The following is a 20023-nucleotide window of genomic DNA, read 5'->3' as shown; positions in this document are numbered from 1 at the left end:
TTAATTACTATGAAAAATTATTAGTTTGATAAGAATAATTTCTAAACAAGTAACAAAAATTAAAATCAAATGACCATATGTATTATGTTAGTCTAAAAAATAGTTGGTAATTCGATTACTAATAAAAATAACAAAAATAAATAAATATCATATGCAATTTTATCTAATTGTTAGAATGCATATTTATTGGATTATTTCCTAGTTAATATTTAACATATGCTCCTCATCATCATTTGACGATCCTTAGTTGAGTTCATCATCATCTAAATTTGAATTTACATCATTATGATTATTTAGATTTCTTTATTCCATATAGTCTTTGAAGTATAGATTATCTCAATTCCACTTATAATTGAAACTGAGAAATATGCAACATGCTTCTACGATCCAAACTTGTTTTTGTATGTTGTGAATATGAGAAATACTTTTTTAGAACAAAAAATGTTTTCTCAATCATATTTTGAAGCCTTAAATATTTTAAATTAAAAAGTTCGCAAGATATTTATGGTGTTTATGTCTAGCATCATTCTTTCAAATGGTATCATACACCACGATATGGTACAAGAAAATATTTACCTTATAATATTTGGGTTCATAGTCCAAATAATTTATAACTTTAATCATAAAAAATTACATAAATTTAATTTTGAGAAATACGTATGCTAGGTTATATTAATTTTTATAATATGTAAATTAAGTAAAAATAATATAAAAATTATAATATATAACCTTTATAAATAGGTCCAACACTTCTTATAAATAATATAATGTTTTTCCATAATTTTAGTAAGTTATAATTTAAAAATTATAATATAGACGTATAAATAAGTTATGTAGATGCTTCTTGTCCATAATTTTTTATAAATAAATATATGATACTATAACACTTTTATAACATGTAATTTATTTTTATGATAATTTTTTACCATGATTTTAGAAAAAAATTAGGATTTAAATAATACAATTTTTTGTTATAACTTTATAAAATACAAAAAATTATATTATAATTTTATAGGTTATAATATAAGAAAATTTTATCATAATCATTCCAAATACTGTATGTGTCCATGCTTATAATATAATTTTATAACTTAAATAAAAATAATTTTAAAACTAGATTTGAGTATAAATACTCTAATTCTCACCTCCCTAATAATTGGAAAGTATAATTGGGATACTCCAATTACACCCAATTCAGTTACACCTATCAATTACAATAGTTACCCAAATATATCATCTTTGTGTAGTTACAAGCAATTACACTCAAATTTAATTATTAGATAACTTTCTAAACACTAAAATATAATTTAGTAAATTGATCGGTCATTGAAATTAATTCAATCGAGATCAATTAAAATTTAATTATCAATTAATTCAGTTCAAAAATAATTAATCAATCAATTCACCAAATTAATACAATAAATATTATATGGCATACACACACACATATATATATATATATATATATATATATATATATATATGTGTGGTTAAAATCAAATTAATTTAGTAAATCGATCGGTCATTGAAATTAATTCAATCGAGATCAATTAAAAATTTAATTATCAATTAATTCAGTTCAAAAGTAATTAATTAATCGATTCACCAAAATTAATACAATAAATATTATATGGCGTGCACACACATATATATATATATATATATAAGTCAAATATATATTAATCCAATGAATGTGATGTAATTTTCTAAAGGAAAAATATTATCAATTTAATTAAAATTAAATAATATATTATGTTATTTCAAAGTATATATTATTTTCTTAATGGTTTTAATTTAGTATTCTCATTGTGTTACTTGGTTTTTTCTTTTTCATGTTTTAAACTAAAAAAATCGTTATAATTATTGTCATGTTTTAAACTTAAAATATGTTACAAATTTCGATTAATTCAAAAATCAACCGAATTAATGAAAGTTAAATGTTCAATTAACGGTTAATTTAAATATTGTACGGGTTTTAATAATAATCTAAGTTCATATGTTAAGAGTTTTAAATTTTAATTATTAATAATTTAATTTAGTTATTTACTAAATTAACAACTTAAATACCCTTAAATATTATACTCATAAAATTAAAAAATTGTATTTTAAAAACATGGCATAATGATTTATTTAGCCATCCAATTTTATAAAAAAATTATTTTAGCTCTCTATTTAATCTTTCATCCTTCTTTAGCTTTTAAACTCGTGTTTTGTCAAATTACCTAAAAATAGATGAAAAAATTAATACATTTTAACTTTATTGATGTGACATACATGTGGACTGCCACGTGGATAACATATAAACATTGAATTAATTTTAAAAATTAAAAATTCAAAAAAATTACAAATTTTTTTAAAATTAAAATTATTAACAAGTATAAGAATTGTAAAAATATTTTTAATATTTAAAATTTTAAAATTAATTAAATATTAATATATCATCAACGTGATAATATATATATATGTCACATCAACAAAAGTTAAGAAACGTTAATTTTTCTATGCATTTTGGGGTGATTTTACAAAAAAATACAAGTTTAATGGCTAAAAGAAGCCAAAAAAAAATACTTAAACTCACGTTCTCTTACACTGATAATAATGTCAATATCTATCGAGTTAAAACTCAATCAACAAAGAAAATAATTGTTAATAAAGAAGTTTTTAGAGATTAATATGTCTGAGTACCGCCAAACGTGAATAAATTTATCATAAATTGAGTAGCATGTCTATCTAAGTTTAGCTTAAACAAAAATTTTCATGCCTCAAATCAATTTGATTTGATTTAAATAAGAAAAAATATATTTAAATTTAATTATTTTTAAATACTTTAAATAATAAAATGGGCTGCAAAGTAGCACCAAAACGGATTTGTGCTTGAAATTATTTTGAAACTAGCTACTGTGGATGGACAACTCTAAATCTGTGTTTTTATAATTTGTTCTGGATTTAAAATGGTTACTAAAAAGTTTATATAAAAATGTAAAAAGACAAAAACACTCATAATAATTGTTACTTTGTAAAAAAAAATAAATAATTTTTTTATTTCTTAACTAAATTTATCATGAGTGACACTAATTTAGGACAAAATTCTTATTGTTTTTGGAAATTGTTATGAAAAAGTATCGTAAAAAATACATTTGAGAAGTAAAATATGCATTTAAATGATGTTTAAATTAGTTAATATTATGATAATTTAGTAAGAATATAAAATGTAAGTTATTATAACTTGTATGAAAAATAAATTGTAAATATTTATAAGCAATTAATGATAATTATTTGTAAATTATAATTTAAATATATAACATATATTCTAAATATTATTAAAATATAACCATTATAAATGTTATACATTTGAAATAAATTTTAATAAAAATATTATATACCTAATCTAAATATTACATAAAATATAATAAGGATTAAAATATTAAGTTCAAAAGCAAGCAATGAGAAAGAAAGCCTAATGATAAAGGCTAATCTAGTACGTGTAGATTTTTAAATTCAAATGACCATCAAATGAGTTTTTTTTTATAATTATTTTAAAAATTTTTAAAAGGTTTTGTTAACATCTCAATTTTATTATTATTCTAGTTACCATTTCTTTTCTTCCTTTTTTTAGAATTTTAGTCATCATTTCTTAAATTTTTATAAACTTTTATAATATATTCATTTAATCTTAATATAAAAAATATATGTAATACTTCAGAATAAGCTGCATCGTATACTATAATTTTAAACAAAATGGAGTTGAAAAGGAGGATAAAAAGGTAGATAGAAAGAATGCATTCATAAAAAAGTATGCAGGAAAAAAACTCACTACAAGTTTCTGCTTACAACGAAATAATTAACAGATAATAATACAACTGTGGCAGCAATTACAAATTACAATTGGAAGGAATACAAAATTTAAAAAAGAAAAGATGAATGGGCATTGAACCTACATATTGCAAGAGCTTTGTTGTCTAATATATATTTGAATACAACTATATGAAAAGAACTAAAAAATGAATATACCCATGTCCGAAAGGATTTACATTTTCATTCAACACGCACAAGTACCGCCTTGTGTATTTTCTTCACAAACATCTGTCTGTGATCCACTAGGAACAACTGTTGGAGATGGCCACTGGTCGGGCACCATAAGAAAATAAGCTGTCATAGCTTTTCTGAATCGTTTCTTGTACTGTTGGGGCGATATCACAGTAGGAGATTCGTTTTTAGGCCCGCCAAGTATGCCTGTGGTTTTCACCCAAGTTTCAAGGTGCTTGTCCCATGTGTATTGTCTCATGAAATCGATTATTCCAAGAACCAGCTCATGTTTTTCCTCATCCACACCAACCAGTAATGAGTAATCCATTACATCGATTAACTGTGCCAAAAGTGCATATGTAATTATTAGAAAAATATAAGCATTCAGCTCTGACTAATTTATCAGAAAACATTACTCTGACCATTGGATCAGTTCAATTAGCTCATATGCATGCCATAGCAGAAAAATCAGAGCAAACATCAGCACTCAATTGTATAGTAAAATATAATGCTAGTAAGAAGAACCGAATCCTATATTACCTGCTATTGTTTCTCTCAGGTCAGCATGATAACTACCAAAATTTATGCCGCACCACTATAACTTATTTCATTCACAGCGGATTATGAAAATAAAAAGGAAAGTCTTTAAATCTTCAAAATAGTGAGTGTAGCACAGTAAGATCAAAATGAGTAAGATAGATTGAAACTTACAGCAAGAAAGGAAGTGTCATTCCAGACAGCTCTTTCCAACAAACGTTTTGCCTTGCTTCCAACAAAAATTGGAGACGTTGGCATTGCTTCGATCAAATTCTGGTCCAAAAGGACTTTGTTGCTACCACTTGTATCAGGGTTATACCTAGATCAAGAGGATCCTTTAAGGTCATAAAGCCTTGCAATATTACGCCTGAAGAGAAGATTTTCCATCACCAAAACGTCCATTTTTGACTCCTTCCCCCCTTTAAGGTGCTTCGATGAAACCTTCAAGACAATGACACCAGAAAAAAAGTTAAACCAAAAATCATAGTAAATTTATCTCAAAAAAGAAAAACCTAATATTTATATTTAGAACTTGTATTCAGTAAAAGTACAGGAACATCAAAAATCTTCCCAGAGAAATGCAGTTAAGCAGTTCAATTCTCAGGCTTTATAACATCAGAATATCAAGTGTTAACACACCATGTTTGGACACAAATCTAAACCAAAGTTGAAGTTCATGTTTAAATCAGTAAGGAGATGCACACAAACAAATATCCCTAAGAGTCTTTTGAAAAAAAGAATTGGAAAGCATAGTTACAGGAAAAGCAATAGATAACAAATGCATTGGGCTACTAAAACAATTTCTTTTCCTGGAATTATTAACCAAAACTTCAGTCATGAACTCCAAATACTCTTCATACAGGTTAGCAATCTAAGCTAAATAACTACATAGGTAATATTAATAAATAATACCTGATATATACCCAAAATCTTTGCCAGGCAAGTTGGGCTTCTTGTACTGATTGAATCAGATAAATACTCGAAATAAGCTGGTCCAAACTTGATGAACGATTCTAGTTCCGTCTTTGTAACTTGTTTGATTATAAACCGATCATCTAAAGTTTTTGCAAAGAAGACATTGCTCTTCCCACCTTGAGCACCCCACTTCTTACAACGACTGAGAGAGTGTACAAAATCCAGCTCTGAAGGGCAGCAAGTCCTCCTCAAGCTCTCAAAACGCTTTGCATAATAACAAGTTACAGAATACTTCACCTTCCCAAGGGGGCCATCATCTGTAAAAGAAACTCTGGCATGCAAATCCTGTGTGTATGAGATAGGGTCGGAAACCAGGGAGCTAAATGACCCAGACAAAGACAAGATACTATCATCACCAGATCCAAAACTTCTGTATGCATCAGATGATAAGTCGTTAAAAGAATTAAGTGAGAGTGAATTCACTGAATCAAAAAATGACGATGAAACTGCAGAATCTGAAGCATCTTTTGGTTTCTCCAACTCAGACATCTGTGAGTGATAATCTGATGAGACAAGTGCATATGATATAATACTAGTTGGCTCATCATCATAAACAGGCACTACTGTGTCATTAACACCAATAGGAAGCAGCAGCCTGGCACCACTTTGCCTTTCCAACTCCGTCAATGATGAGACATAGACTGGATTGTACTCACCAATACTGAGTTTTAGAGCATTGAAAAAAGATTTCTTGTTAAATGAGTTGTGGACATTTGGAAACGGCATGCTTGCCTGGCTCATAGACTTCTCCTTATTTTCAAGTCCCTTAGTAGGCAAAGCAGACTGAGGAGAATGAGCCACTTCCACTTCATTAGAATCACTAGCACAACTTCCCAGATCTGAATTTACTGCAGCTGACACATCTGTAATGACTGAATCAGGAACAGAGTGACCATTCTCCTTAGGAACAACACTAGCTGGATGACTTTTGCCAGTCCATGCTGCCTCAAGGGTGTCAGATAAATTAGCCATAACAGGAAATTCCCCTTCCAGCAGGACAACTTTTGCATATTCTAGAGAATTGGTTGCACTAGAAGAAAGAGAAGGTTCAGCCTCCTTCTTTTCATGGAAGTCCTGGTCCATACCCCTTTCTTTGTGATCTCCACCTGGCTTGCTGATTTCATCAGCATTGCCTCCATGATTTATGTCTATATCAGGCTTGGTCTCAACTACAGCAGAGCTAAAACTGCTAAAGGCTTTACTTGGTTTGGGAGTGACATTCATCTCAACAAACTTCTCCACAGAACTTACAGGCTTCAGTCCAAGTTTTGGGATGGAACTGCTCATAATTTCCTGGACATTATTGTTAACCGAACTATGTACATGTATCAGCCTTTGGTCCCAAACATAAGAAAGAAAGAGTATCTGCCTCCGCAACTTATTGATTTCAAGAATGTCAGTAACAGGTTGGCCAACTTTCAACTCCTTACAAATCACTTCCTGCAAAGATTCCCAAGGAAACAGATAAGAAACCAGGCAGCATGTTGAGATGCTTTTACGCAAAAGAGAAAAACAAATTAACAATCAGACAGCAAGTGTCGCTCATAAGTGACAGGGGCAGGGTGAAGATGAATCTCAAATCAACTACCTGAAACTCTTTCCTATCTTTTTGCAGCATTGCTTCCAGTTCTTCGATACAGATTCTTCTTTCAGGTGCCTTTATGCCACTATTTTGGGACTCTGAAGCTAATAATTTCTCTGAAATCCTTTGAAGTGCATTGTACACTTCATTAAATAGGAATTCTGCCCTGTTACTCACCTGCAAAACCATAATAATCATCTTTTATGTGTTATTTGATTCAAGAATAGCTTTATGAAGAGGAACAAGTATTAACGATATTCAAACCTCATTTGCTTCGGCTTGCATCCACTCTTGATTTTCATAATTAAATTCCAGTTTGGAAGGTGGAAGATAAATAGAATGAACATCAATTGAAGCATATCGGAAACAAGCAACCATTCTCCCGAAACTACAAATGGTAAAACAGTATAATAAGAGAGGATGCCATGGGCAAGTAATATTTTTTTGATAATTTCTAGTGTTCTGTTTCTTACAATCCATACCATTCATTAACCCTACCCTTCCCATCCCTCCATGACAAGTAAACCTAATTAGCCAGAAGGGAGTAACTTGATTGAAGTCAAGCCTAGGGCTTCAAGAGAATTAGACACTTTCCTTGGGGCAACAACCAATTGGCAAGTTCAGGAATAAGGAGACCTCATACATATGTACACACAGATATATGCCCATATTCTCAACTACATAATGATCTCATTTTCCTGATAATTCTTCTAGGCCAGTAAACTATACTGGGTAAGAATAGAAACAAGAAGACTGAAGAACTAATAAGGAGACATGATGTAGCCAGGTTACCTGGACGAATCCACTGATGAATTTCAGAAGCCAACTTAAACCAACTATATATGTCCCAAATTCCCAAACAGAGCAGACTCGCTCAATTCAAAAGCCAAATGGATTTTTTTTTTTTTTAAATAAGTCCAACAAATTTTCATTTTTGCAAAAATAACGTACATCACTACTGTGCCAGTGCACATGCACTTACATAGATAAGCACTTGTGGAGTTGTGTGACTTGTTTTGCTCAAGGACTAGGTTTTTCTACAGTTAGTAAAAATCAAGAACACGAAGATCAAATGAATCAGCAGACAGCAGCAGTCTTCCTCTTTGGTTAAAAATGTAGCCCTTGCTTTTTGACACAGGCTTCATAAACACAGGCTAATCCAGATAATAACAAAGCAAGTTAAGTCAGTCTCATAAGATAAATAAGTTACCCAAAATCACCAAAATGACATATGACTAACATTTGATCAATGGTTCACAGAGAAAGCAAATTGATTGCTTATAGACTAGGCAAATCACATAAACAGAGTGAAAAAGACCAACCTTCCAGAAGTGCCATCTTCACAAATGATCATTCCATTCAAACCAGTAATCTTAATTCTTTAGTATACATAATACTTGATATTTATTAAGTAAAAACTTACCCATAGAATCGAAGGCAATCCCTGTGAAGGGAATGACCACAGCTTGCAACTCTGCTAGCAGCTGCATGGTTCGAAAAGCTAAGCTCCAAAAATTTCCCAAAGGATAAACCCCAAGCAGCATCAGACATTACAACTCTTCGAGTGGCTGGGGGGAATCCCTTGATTCGAGGGCATTGCAAGCATCTATGCCACATCCAAATCTTGCCTTCCCGCTCTCCTGGTAAGGGAAGATCTTGTAGTTTCTTGACAGATATCGTCAGGCTACCTTGCCTATGAGTATAACAATGAACATGTGCCTCGGATGGCATCTCACACGAGCGACAATGGGTGTTCTGAAGAAGAATCTTAAGTTGTAGAAATTAGAAGCAAAGAAGAAGGTATCTTTGCTAAATGAAATAACAATTACCTGATCAAACAGATTATCTCGTAAAAACCGCCCCAAAGGCTTATCAAAACTACCATAGTATTTGATTCGCAAGAGATGGGACCGCTCACACACAGTTCCCTTCCACACACAACGTGTTGATAACGATACCAAAATGCTCTGGTGGTCTGAAGGTGATGGAGGAAACTCTTCCTTTGAGGATGCCACCTCCTCATTGCTGTTAATAGTCTCTCGATTTGAGGAGGCCAACCCTGTGCCACCTACATGATTTGCAGACAACATATTGCTGTCAGCATGATTATTGGCACCACCCTGCTCTGGGGCCTTTGATAGGAATTGGTCACCCATTAAAGCTTCTCCAATGCTAGCTGGTGTCTCAACAGATTCTTTAGGATCCACTCCATCGACCTTGCTAAATGCATGATTTAGGGAGGGAACATCGTTATAAGATATATACGCCCCTGAATCAGACAGTGAACCAATAATTTCGATCAACTCTGAGGGAGATCCCTTGGATGTAATTTAAGCATGAGTACCTTTTGACAAGCAAGATGAACTGACCCCAGTGCATTTGCCAGGTGGGTCAATGCTGTCAGATGATGATCTAACAGATATTGCTTTGTTGGATTTCTGCACTTCATCTATAGTTTGAGAAACAATGGGCTTCCCGGAGGATGAGATGGTAAAACCAGGTATGACAGAAATAGACCTGTCAATACTTGATGGTTTATCGGGTAAGGCAACAGTTAAAGGAGATTTTAATGGGAGCTCTGGAAGCATAGCCCCTTCATCAGCTAGAAATGATGTCTCAACAGCCAAGTGATAAGCTGCAAAAACACCATATTGGACCACATGTTTCACCCTTTTCAACTCATCTCCACTGGCTCCTTTGAGTAAAATCGGAAACAAAGGAAGCATTGAACCCGACTTAGTGCCATCATTTTTATCAAGGAAATACATGTTACAGTGGTTAACTAGTGTATTTGTGGGAATTTACATGGCATGACATGACATGCCAGAGCTTTATGCAGGTGCACTATCCATCTTACCATCCTAACAGTTGGTAACAAAACAGATTGAAATATAGTTTCTGCTACACTATATTTGAAATGTAATCTAGAAATTATGCATGACAAAGAGCACCTCATCGAGCTGTTGCTCTCACGTGATGCTCTAATTAGCATAGATTAGGGGAGTTGTGAACAAGTTTTAGGAAGAAGAATGATTCTCTCTTATTACTTCTAATCTGAATACAGCCTTTTAAAGAATAGCAGGAAAAATAAAAAAGGAAATAATCTCTAGAAATTAGCCTATCCCTAAAAATTAGTAATTTGATTATGGCTAATAGTACAAGGAAATTCCTAGCACTAATGTAGAAAATCTGCTTAATTTAAGGAATTCCAACACTCCCCCTCAAGCTGGAGTGTAGATGTGAATCAAACCCAGCTTGCCCATAATTTCTTCGAACATTTTTCTTGAAATGCAACCCCTTACCAGGAGTCCCTTTTAAGTATCTCAATATCCTGTAGGCAGCTTCCAAATGTTTCTCCCGTTGATATCTCCCCCTGTCTACTTCTTCTCCATCCTTATCAGTTCCTAATTTAAGGTTGGGTTCCATAGGAGTCTTGTCTATGTTCTTTGGAGTTTCTCAGAGTCAACATTAGAAACAAAGGCATTGTAGGATTTAGACAAGTTTCCATAGGATACAAACCGAGAAATGGGATGTTGAGTGCAGCTCCTAGTGCCCTTTCTTACTGCAATTGGAAGATGGATGGAAGATGAAGGAGGTGAAACTTCTACCTCAGGACAGTCCTCGGGTAAAGATGGCATAGGCACTGCTGTTTCGGTCTCAGGCAGCTGATGTCTCCGAGAGTATACACGAAGTCCCTGAGTTTTTCCTTGTTGTTTTTCAGAATGAGTGGGCTGTTTTTCTTCATTAGTATGATTAATCACCCTTGTTTCTTGTTGCTGAACAGTGGAGATAGGAAAAACAAGTTCCAAAACAGGAATAACAGTGGCTGTAGGATTTTCAGCAGGTTTTGTAGTTGTGGTAGGGCTGACAGGTTCCAAAACAGGAATAACAGTGGCTGTAGGATTTTCAGCAGGTTTTGTAGTGGTGGTAGGGCTGATAGAGTCTTGAGGTATAATGAGAAGATTGCTCAAGGTCTCATCTTCACTAAGTATCTCCCCCTGAAGATGAGAGGCTGAAAAATATGGCTCGTTTTCGAAGAAAGTAACATCAAGGGACACAAACATCCGGTGTAAGGTTGGAGAGTAGCACTTGTACCCTTTTTGTGCAGGTGAGTAACCAATAAAGACACAAGTGTGAGCTCTAGGATCAAGTTTAGATCGGTTAGGTTGATGGTTGTGGACAAATGCTTTGCAACCAAATGTTTTGGTTGGGAGATTAGGAACACGAAACAAGGGAAAATTTTTGTGAAAAGTATGTAAAGGTGTTTGAAAGTTTAATACCTTTGATGGGAGTCGGTTTATAAGATAACAAGCAGTGAGGACAGCTTCTCCCCATAAATACTTTGGTACACCCATAGTAAACATAAGGGCACGAGCCATGGCTACAAGGTGTGTTTTTCCTCTCGGAAACCCCGTTTTGTTGAGGAGTGTCAGGACAAGAACTTTGATGTATGATTCCTTGCTCAGAAAGATAAGGACTTAGGATAGAATTAAAGTACTCTCTCCCATTATCAGTTCTAAGGGTGTGAATATTTGAATTGAACTGAGTTCGAATCATTGAATGAAAATTTTGAAGACTCTAGAGACTTGGATTTTTCTTTAAGGAGATAGACCCAACAAACTCTAGTGTGGTCATCAATGAAAGTTATGAACCACCTAGCCCTGTGATGTTTTTTACTCGATGGCTCCCCATAGATCATTGTGAATTAAAGAGAAAGGTTGAGATTGAACATAAGGTTTCAAAGGATAAGGGACACAAGTGTGTTTAGACAGTTGGCAAACTTCACGTTTAATGAACTAATTTTCTTATTTAGAAATAGTAGAGGAAACAGTTTCTTCAAGTACATGAAATTGGTGTCCTAGTCTACGATGCCATAGCATGATAGAATCGTCTTTTGATGTAGATAAGGCCATCCCTTCTTTTGAACTGTTTTTGTTCCAAACATATAAGCCATCATTAACTTTAGCAAGTGCCAATCATCTTCCCGATTCCTGCTTCTGAACCACACAACCGAAAGCGTAAAATTCAGCAAGTACTTTTTCATCCTTGGTAAGCTTGCTAATTGAGAGTAAATTACAGAAAGATTTGGAACATGTAAAACTTTATCAAGGGAAAAATTTTCAGAAGTCTCATTGTCCCCATTCCACCACCCGTGAGTAAGATCCATCAACTATGCGAATCCGAGAGTGATCATGACAAGGTAAATAGGTGTGAAACAAACTTAGATTACTCGTCATGTGGTCGATGCACCCAGTCTAGTATCCGTGAAGTTGTGATAGGTTCGTGTGTAGTATTTAAAGCGAGACCTTGAATAGCTAGTGACCCACCGGGTCGTAGGAGTCTGAGTAGTTTATGAAGAGCCTCAAGTTGAGTTTTGGTTAGCCTAACATTCGAGCATCTTCTTCAAGAGTAGATATCATTGCTGCCTTGTTTTCTTTCTGCTTTTTTCTTCGAGGATAGCCATGGAGTTTGAAGCATTTCTCCTTGGTATGCCCAACCCGATTACAATGGCTACACCATGGCCTTTTGAACCGAATCAATTCCATCTTTGAACCTTTGAGATTGAGGGCCTCTTGAAATAAGAGCGAGTTCTCGAAGGATGATGACCACTACGGTCAATGGTTTTAATTCTCTTGCGTCTCCCAACATAATAAGACGCCGCTTTCTCTTCCTCCTTACTTCAAAGAATGCTTCTCCTATGGTTGGCGGTGTGGTTACGCCTAGTATTCGCTTCTTGGACCTCATCAAGATCACGATTTAGTCCTGCTAGGAACTCATAGAGACGTTCTTTGTTAAGATGATCCATGAACTTCGTGTGTTCCAAGCCCTCGCCCCAATCAACTTTATAATACATGTCTAACTCCCGCCATAAGATCTTTAGGTTGTTGTAATATTGAGTGACTTCAAGTGTTCCTTGTCGAATATCTTTCAACTTTAATTTGATCTCGAATACTTAGGAAGTATTTCCAAGATCCGAGTAATTCTCCTTGATTGCATCCCACATTTCTTTGGCGCTTTTGAAAAAGATACGTTCGCTTATATGACCTTCCATCGAATTTATAAGCCAAGCCATAACCATTGAGTTGTTAAGCTCCCAAGTTGCATAACCGAGTCTGTTGATGCTGGTCGAGGCATTTGTCCATTAATGTACCCAATTTTTCCTCGTCCACGAAGAACCATAAGGATGATTGTGACCATTGCAGAAATTTTTCCATCTAATCGATAATTTGTGATTATAAGAGAAGAGTTAAGGTCACCTTGTGGGATTTCTTGACTTTGATTTTGAGTTATTTGTGAGATCTCGGTCTCGAGAGAAATTTTGATGTCACCCATGGGAGTAGGGTTTCTAACAGAGAAAAAGAACAAGAGAAGAGAAGAAAGAGCAGGATCAAATGGATTCCTGATGCTCTTGATACCATGAATAAGTTTTAGGAAGAAGAATGATTCTCTCTTATTACTTCTAATCTGAATACAGCCTTTTAAAGAATAGCAGGAAAAATAAAAAAGGAAATAATCTTTAGAAATTAGCCTATCCCTAAAAATTAGTAATTTGATTATGGCTAATAGTACAAGGAAATTCCTAGCACTAATGTAGAAAATCTGCTTAATTTAAGGAATTCCAACAAGTTGAATATTGAAAAGTATGTTAAGGTGGGTTCTTTCCACTAGCTAGTTATAGGATCATCCAAAAGAATCCAGATGGCCTGAATTGATTTTTCACCTAGTAGTCAAAGTAAGTGCTCCATCAGCAAAATCTGAGAATGGTTAAAACAAAATATTCTTAGTGGAAAAGCCTGTTACCCATCCCCACCCTCTCACCCCCAAAAAAATGCTGGTTGCTTTGAATTGTTAAGTGCAAACTAATGAGATTATGGCAAAGAACAAGTGTAAGTTATGGTCAGATGAAGCTCAGAACATTGGTCCTTCCTCTGATTACAATTACTCCAAGTAAATTTGGCCAAGTACTATAAAAGGCCACACCAGATACCAAATCTAAAGCTAACTGATGGTTGAATCTAAAGCTACAGCTGCGTATTACAATATGAGTGGAAAGGAACAAGTGGAAAGGACCAACAGTTTTCAACAAGGTTCAAACTGATTGCTCCAGATTTTAACGAAAAGAAATGCAGATGTGTTCACACTTCACAGGCACTTTAGATATATGAGTAAATACTTGATTCATGTCAGGCATGACAAATGAATCTTTAGTACACTTCCATGATTGTTCATTAATTCCATAGAGCCTGGTCAATTTACCCACTATTTTAGGTTTAGCAGGATCAGGTATTTACTTTGCTGAGCATGTGATGTGTTTAGTCTGTATCACGTTCTCACATTTGTGAAACAAATGCACCTTAACTTGACGTGAAGAGAATATATAAATATAATCAGAGTAAAACAAATAAATAATAACCCTTATTTTCATGCAAAAGTTTTGACAAATAGGAAATGGATGTGCGTGTGTATACTGAAAGGACTTACAGTATACCCCAGAGGCTTAGGGCAACCCTCAAAAAACATTAGAGTCTTCGTCAATTTCTTCCCTCCTTGCCCAGCACTTCCATGCTCCTCAAGAAATTTCTCCACATGGAACACATCACAATACCCTAGCTTCGGTGATGTAAGACGATCAATGGAAGGAACTATTTGAGCACCAGTGCAGCGGGCTATACGCTCTAAAAGTGGCCTCTTAATATTGAGAACAAGTGATATGCCTTTGTCAAGAAGATACTCTTGGGCATATCTGGACACGGATTTCTCCACCAAAAGAACCTTAGGATGATGTGCATCAATTTTAGCAACTGCCATCTTAAGATGGTCCATTTCCTGAAAGAGGAGAATAAGCTCGTAAAAATAAAACTTAGCCTTAACTGCTTCATGTTCTGTAAGGTGAGAATCAAAAGAATGGCTTCCAGGTTTGCCCCTTTTAGGAACCTAGGGTTAATAGACAATCAATATAGAAGGAAACAGTTAAAGACACAAACCTGCTGCAACAACGTATCAAAACTTGACAAGTGGTTAGAAATGCGCTGATATTCCAAAGCTCCTCCAAGGATTAGAAAACGAGGTTTATCTATTTTTGATGTCATTCGTCGATGAGCCACATTTTTCTTACAAACAACTCCTTTTACCACAGCACTAGAAAAAAAAATTATTAAAAAAGAATCAGAATCCTATTAACATAATAAAATGGCACGTAGAAAGAACTGCAGAATGTTCAAAGCTTTCTTTTGGCAACGCCTTTACATTGATTATTAATTATACTTTTTTTTTCCATTAAGACCAATATATAATCCAACTAACATAAGCCAACAATCTCTCCCGATTATTCTCTCTGTTCCCCCAAATGAACATTAAAAATCACAGCAAAATCATTCTTCATGAATGCTTGGACACAAATATGAAGGAAATTCACAAATAATAGCCAATCAGGAAGGGATATATTAGGAGAAAGAACTTTAGCCATTAACTCATGCCCAATAAGTCAAAGAACTGCAATGAGTTAGATAGTACCCATCAACAGAATTGAGGAAAAGAATGAACCATTTGATATATTGGAAATTACCAACCTCTGACATTGAAATTTGGTAATTATATAGATACTTAAAGTATATTGGACAAAATAACAACTAAATATCTTTCAAGACGTAATGACCAGATGCTCATGCCATGAAACACAGTTAAGTGTCTTGTAATCAACTATAGAATTGATTACTAACGACAAGTTATTTATATGATTGATCTGAAAGCTGTCACACGCTAAGAATTCTCAATAAAAACAAGTGCAGTTGCCTTTTTGCAGAACATTAACAAATTTTAAAACAAAGTCAGTGATATTGCCTTTGGTTAACTGTCTTGAAATCAAAAATAGAATTGATTACTAACAATACAAGTTATTTGTAGGATTGATTTGTTATCTGTCACATACTGAGAATTCCTAAACAAAAACAAGTGAAGTTGCATCCTTTATGCAGAACATTAACAAATTTTAGAATGTGTTTGGTGATATTACCTTTCACTGCGATGCCCAGAAGCTATGCATTTAACTTTCACATATCCTCCAGGATCCATTCCACCTCCCTTGCTTGTATCTGGCTTCAAAAGTGTTGCAGCTTCCCAAGACAAAGAAATTATTATATCCAACCAACTTTGTGCACCGTCCTCATTATCCACAAAGAGGTTTTCAACCTGCAAAATCTGAGCTACCAAAGCTCTAAAATGCCCTTCCACCACATTTTTCATGGCCTGCCTCTGCTCCTCAGTGGACTTATCCCTACTTCGGTAGTCCCCACTGCCAAAGCTATTTGAAGAGCGCAAATATCCCCACTCCCCTGTAGCACCCTCATCATCATCATCGAATAGAGCAGCTTCTCTCTCATCCTCTTCATCCTCAGGTTCTGGAGGGAGCCACAGTAGCATATCATTCTCAAAATCCACAGGCTTGGCATTTGTACCATCCACTTCATAATCAAGAGCTTCACCCTGCTCGGCATTCTCTTGCCCATTTATTTCTTCAAATTTCTTAATCCCATCCACAATTTGTTTATTGGAATTCTCAGCTAAAGGTGAGCCACTCAAAGATTTTGCATAAAGGTTCTCCCCATTAGGTTGAAGTTTAACTGATCCATAAGCACAGTCAATTTCATCAATATTGATAGCACCAAAATACTCTTTGGAATGACAATCTTGCCTTGATTCTGAATCCAAGCGATATGTCATCATCACTCCAGGACCCAACAGTTAAGAAAGCATTAGGTTTTGATCAGTAGCTCAAAATCATAAATAAAAAGCACAAGAACCTGAGATTATGTATTCAGTCAATGCATGCTAGTGATCTGAAGTTGAAGAAAATTTGACAAGGTAACAAAAGGTACAAAACATTTCTGCTCACTCAAAAATACATCAGAAAGGACAAAGGTACCTGTTACCACAAAAGCCAAAATGGTTTGAAGAAGAATCTACAATGGCTGAACTTGGATTTGTGCTCGTTGCAAATGTCTCATTGTTTTGTTCAGCAGATCCATTCATCTGAGCAGATCCACAAGGGCTAACAACGGAATTAAAATTCACACAGTGGTAAGGTCCAGTTGAATACGGAGTAGAACCAACAGTGCTGCTACTACTAACACCAGTGCAGCTGGACTTGGAACTGGCCAAGCTTGTTGCAGATGGTGATGGACTGAGACCAGGACTAGGTACTTTAGTCCCATTCTCAGCAGTTCTTATCCCCTGCTCCCATTGCTTGAAACAATAATTGCATACCCTAATCCTTTCCAAATCTTCCCGACCAGCCCTTGGCTCATCAGATGGGGCAGGAACTGAGTTTGCAGTACACTTGGCACAAAAAACTCGGCCACAAAGTCGACAATGATGTCTACGGTTAAAAACTGTAAATTGGGAGTCACACTCGTAGCATACCCTACAACTCTGGTCGGGCATCCAAAAGTCCCTCGACACATTCGGCGGCTCATTCCTTCTAGGGATCCACGACTTAACTATATCAATCAGATCAGATAGTTTGTTGTCAGGAGTGCCCATCGACAACTATCCCTCCTGATCCCAGTCATCATGATTCATTCATTTGCTACTAAAACAACCACAACCGCACAAAATTTGCTACGCCCAATTCCCTAGCCATATGTAAACCGCAACAAATTGAATGAATAAGTTACAACAAAAAGCACTACTCTGAAACTTATGACTCTAAATCAAAGTTGAGGGGAACTTAGATTGGAATTGATTTTACTGATAAAAAAAGAAGTTAAATTTTTCTAGCAACTAAGTTATATTTACATGGAAAACATAATATCAATAATACATTCTCAAAATAAATTTAGAATTACATAGAATACTACAAGTCTACCCCTCAAATTCCAAACTCTTCTTCTTTCCTCTTCTTTACTTGCACTGGAAACTTCTCCGCACTGCTCGATCCAATAAACCACGAAATTGAATGCTTATATAAGCGGATACTGATAAACCCTAACAATTATACTAATCAGCTAATCCTCATTGAGACCAATGAGAAAAAGAAAGATCGATTTAATCAGATCAAAAGTTCAATTAAGTAGGATCTTCTAACGACGGAAAATCTCCAAAGAAAAAATAAACTGAATTGCTGAATTAATTTTTCAAAAAAAAAAAAAACTGAAGAACTAAAACAAATTATGAGTTTTAAAACTTGAAAAGAAAGAGAGAGAATCCTACCTTCTTATGGATTAACTTTTAGTTTCCTAATTCGCTTTTTTTTCTTCTTCTTCTACTTCTGCCTGTGAAGTCTGCGTTTGTGTGTGTCGTTCTCGTTTGTTTGTTGTTAGCCCTTTTCTTTAATCAGATTATTTTTGGTGCAAATAATAACGGTCCTTGGTTTTTATCAACCGCATGTCGCTTGTATTTGTGATTATAATTTTTTTCCTTAGTTTTTACGACCAACAAAATACGAATGGATGGATACTTTTTCAATATTATATTTGTATTTATATTTATCCAACTGTATTTATCATATGACAAGGTCGATAACTTATTTGTTTTTTAATATATTAAAATAATCTAAAAGAATAATTTTACAAAAAATATTATTAGTTAATATATTATTAAAAATATATTAAACTAAAATTTTGGGTACAATAATATATAATATATTAAAATAATATTTTAATAATAGTTATTATTATAATAATAGTATTAATGTGATATTATATTTAATAATACAATTAAAACTGTTATAATATGTACCAATTATTATATTAAAAATATTATAATGGGTTAAATATTGAATAAAATATTATATTTATTATAATATATTTTTGTGTATATATATATTTAATATATATTTATATTTTTATCGTCAATTAAATAAAATACAAACAAGTATAATATCTTTTAAACAGTTTTTATTTACACATAAAGTTATTATATACGGTGATTATCCATTAAATATGGTAGGAAAACGCTTCTAATTATATGTGTTTTTAGCTTTGACCAAATGGTTAAATATTAATGCTTTTATATTTGAGTCTCAAGTTTGATTTCTCTCTTACTCATATTTCATGTTGTTTCAAGCTTTTAAATTTTTAATTATTTTTTAAACATATTAGTTATTTCGTTAGATAGTTAGATAGTTACAATTGCATTCTTGGGTATCAAGTTCAATTCCTCTATTACTCACATTTGCAGTTTTTATTTCATTTGCTTGATCAAGCTTTTTATTTTTTATTAATATTTTTAACATATTAGCTCATTCAATTAGATGGTAGATAATTGCGATTACATCATTGAGTCTGAGGTTCCATTATTTTTATAAGCATATTAATGTATTTTTTATTTCATGTTGTTTCAAACTTTTTTATTTTTAAATATTGTTTTGATGATATTTTAAATATTTTTATTTTTAATTAATGTACTTTTTATTTTAATTATTTTTATAAGCATATTATTATTTTTCATTCATTTAATGATATTTGTAATAATTATTTGATTTTATAAATAAAATAGTTAAAATAAAAATACATTAAATAAAAATAATTGAAATCTTTAAACAATATGAAATAAAAATACATTAATAAGTAAATACATTTATATGCGGTGTGTTTCCTCATCTTCGATGAAACTACTTTGGAACTGCTTTCTCTCTGAAGGTTTCATCCCATTAAGAGGAGTGGCGCAAAGAGATCCTCTTAAGGTTTCATCCCATTAAGAGGAGTGACGCAAAGAGATCCTCTTTCTTTTTACATTTGAAGAAGGGTCTTGGGAACCAATTATGCTCTTACGTTGAGGTTCGAGTATTTCACACATCTTTTTTGCTGATGATTTTTTATTATTTGGCAGAGCAACTGAGCAAGGTGCAAAATGCCTTAAGCAAGTATTGGATAGGTTCTATTTCTTCTCTGGCCACAGACTTAA

The 20023-nt window shown here is 33.5% G+C and overlaps 1 protein-coding gene across 1 annotated transcript; it reads right to left on the bottom strand.

Annotated features, from left to right (window-relative positions):
- Positions 1-3820: 3820 nt before the first annotated feature.
- On the bottom strand, positions 3821-18567 carry LOC108486203 (1-phosphatidylinositol-3-phosphate 5-kinase FAB1A-like). Its single transcript, XM_053029589.1, is given in 12 exon segments — positions 3821-4366; positions 4738-5004; positions 5476-6978; positions 7127-7297; positions 7385-7508; positions 8544-8875; positions 8950-9855; positions 14603-14947; positions 15106-15259; positions 16134-16890; positions 17035-17751; positions 18329-18567. Coding segments are annotated over 11 exon segments (5511 nt in total). The 5' UTR covers positions 17660-17751; positions 18329-18567; the 3' UTR covers positions 3821-4039.
- Positions 18568-20023: the final 1456 nt, after the last annotated feature.

The sequence above is a fragment of the Gossypium arboreum genome, chromosome 6 (genome assembly GCF_025698485.1).
Source record: "Gossypium arboreum isolate Shixiya-1 chromosome 6, ASM2569848v2, whole genome shotgun sequence".
NCBI classification, from domain to species: Eukaryota; Viridiplantae; Streptophyta; class Magnoliopsida; order Malvales; family Malvaceae; genus Gossypium; species Gossypium arboreum.
Note: the sequence above shows the minus strand (reverse complement) of the source record. Positions and strands in the feature narration are given on the sequence as shown.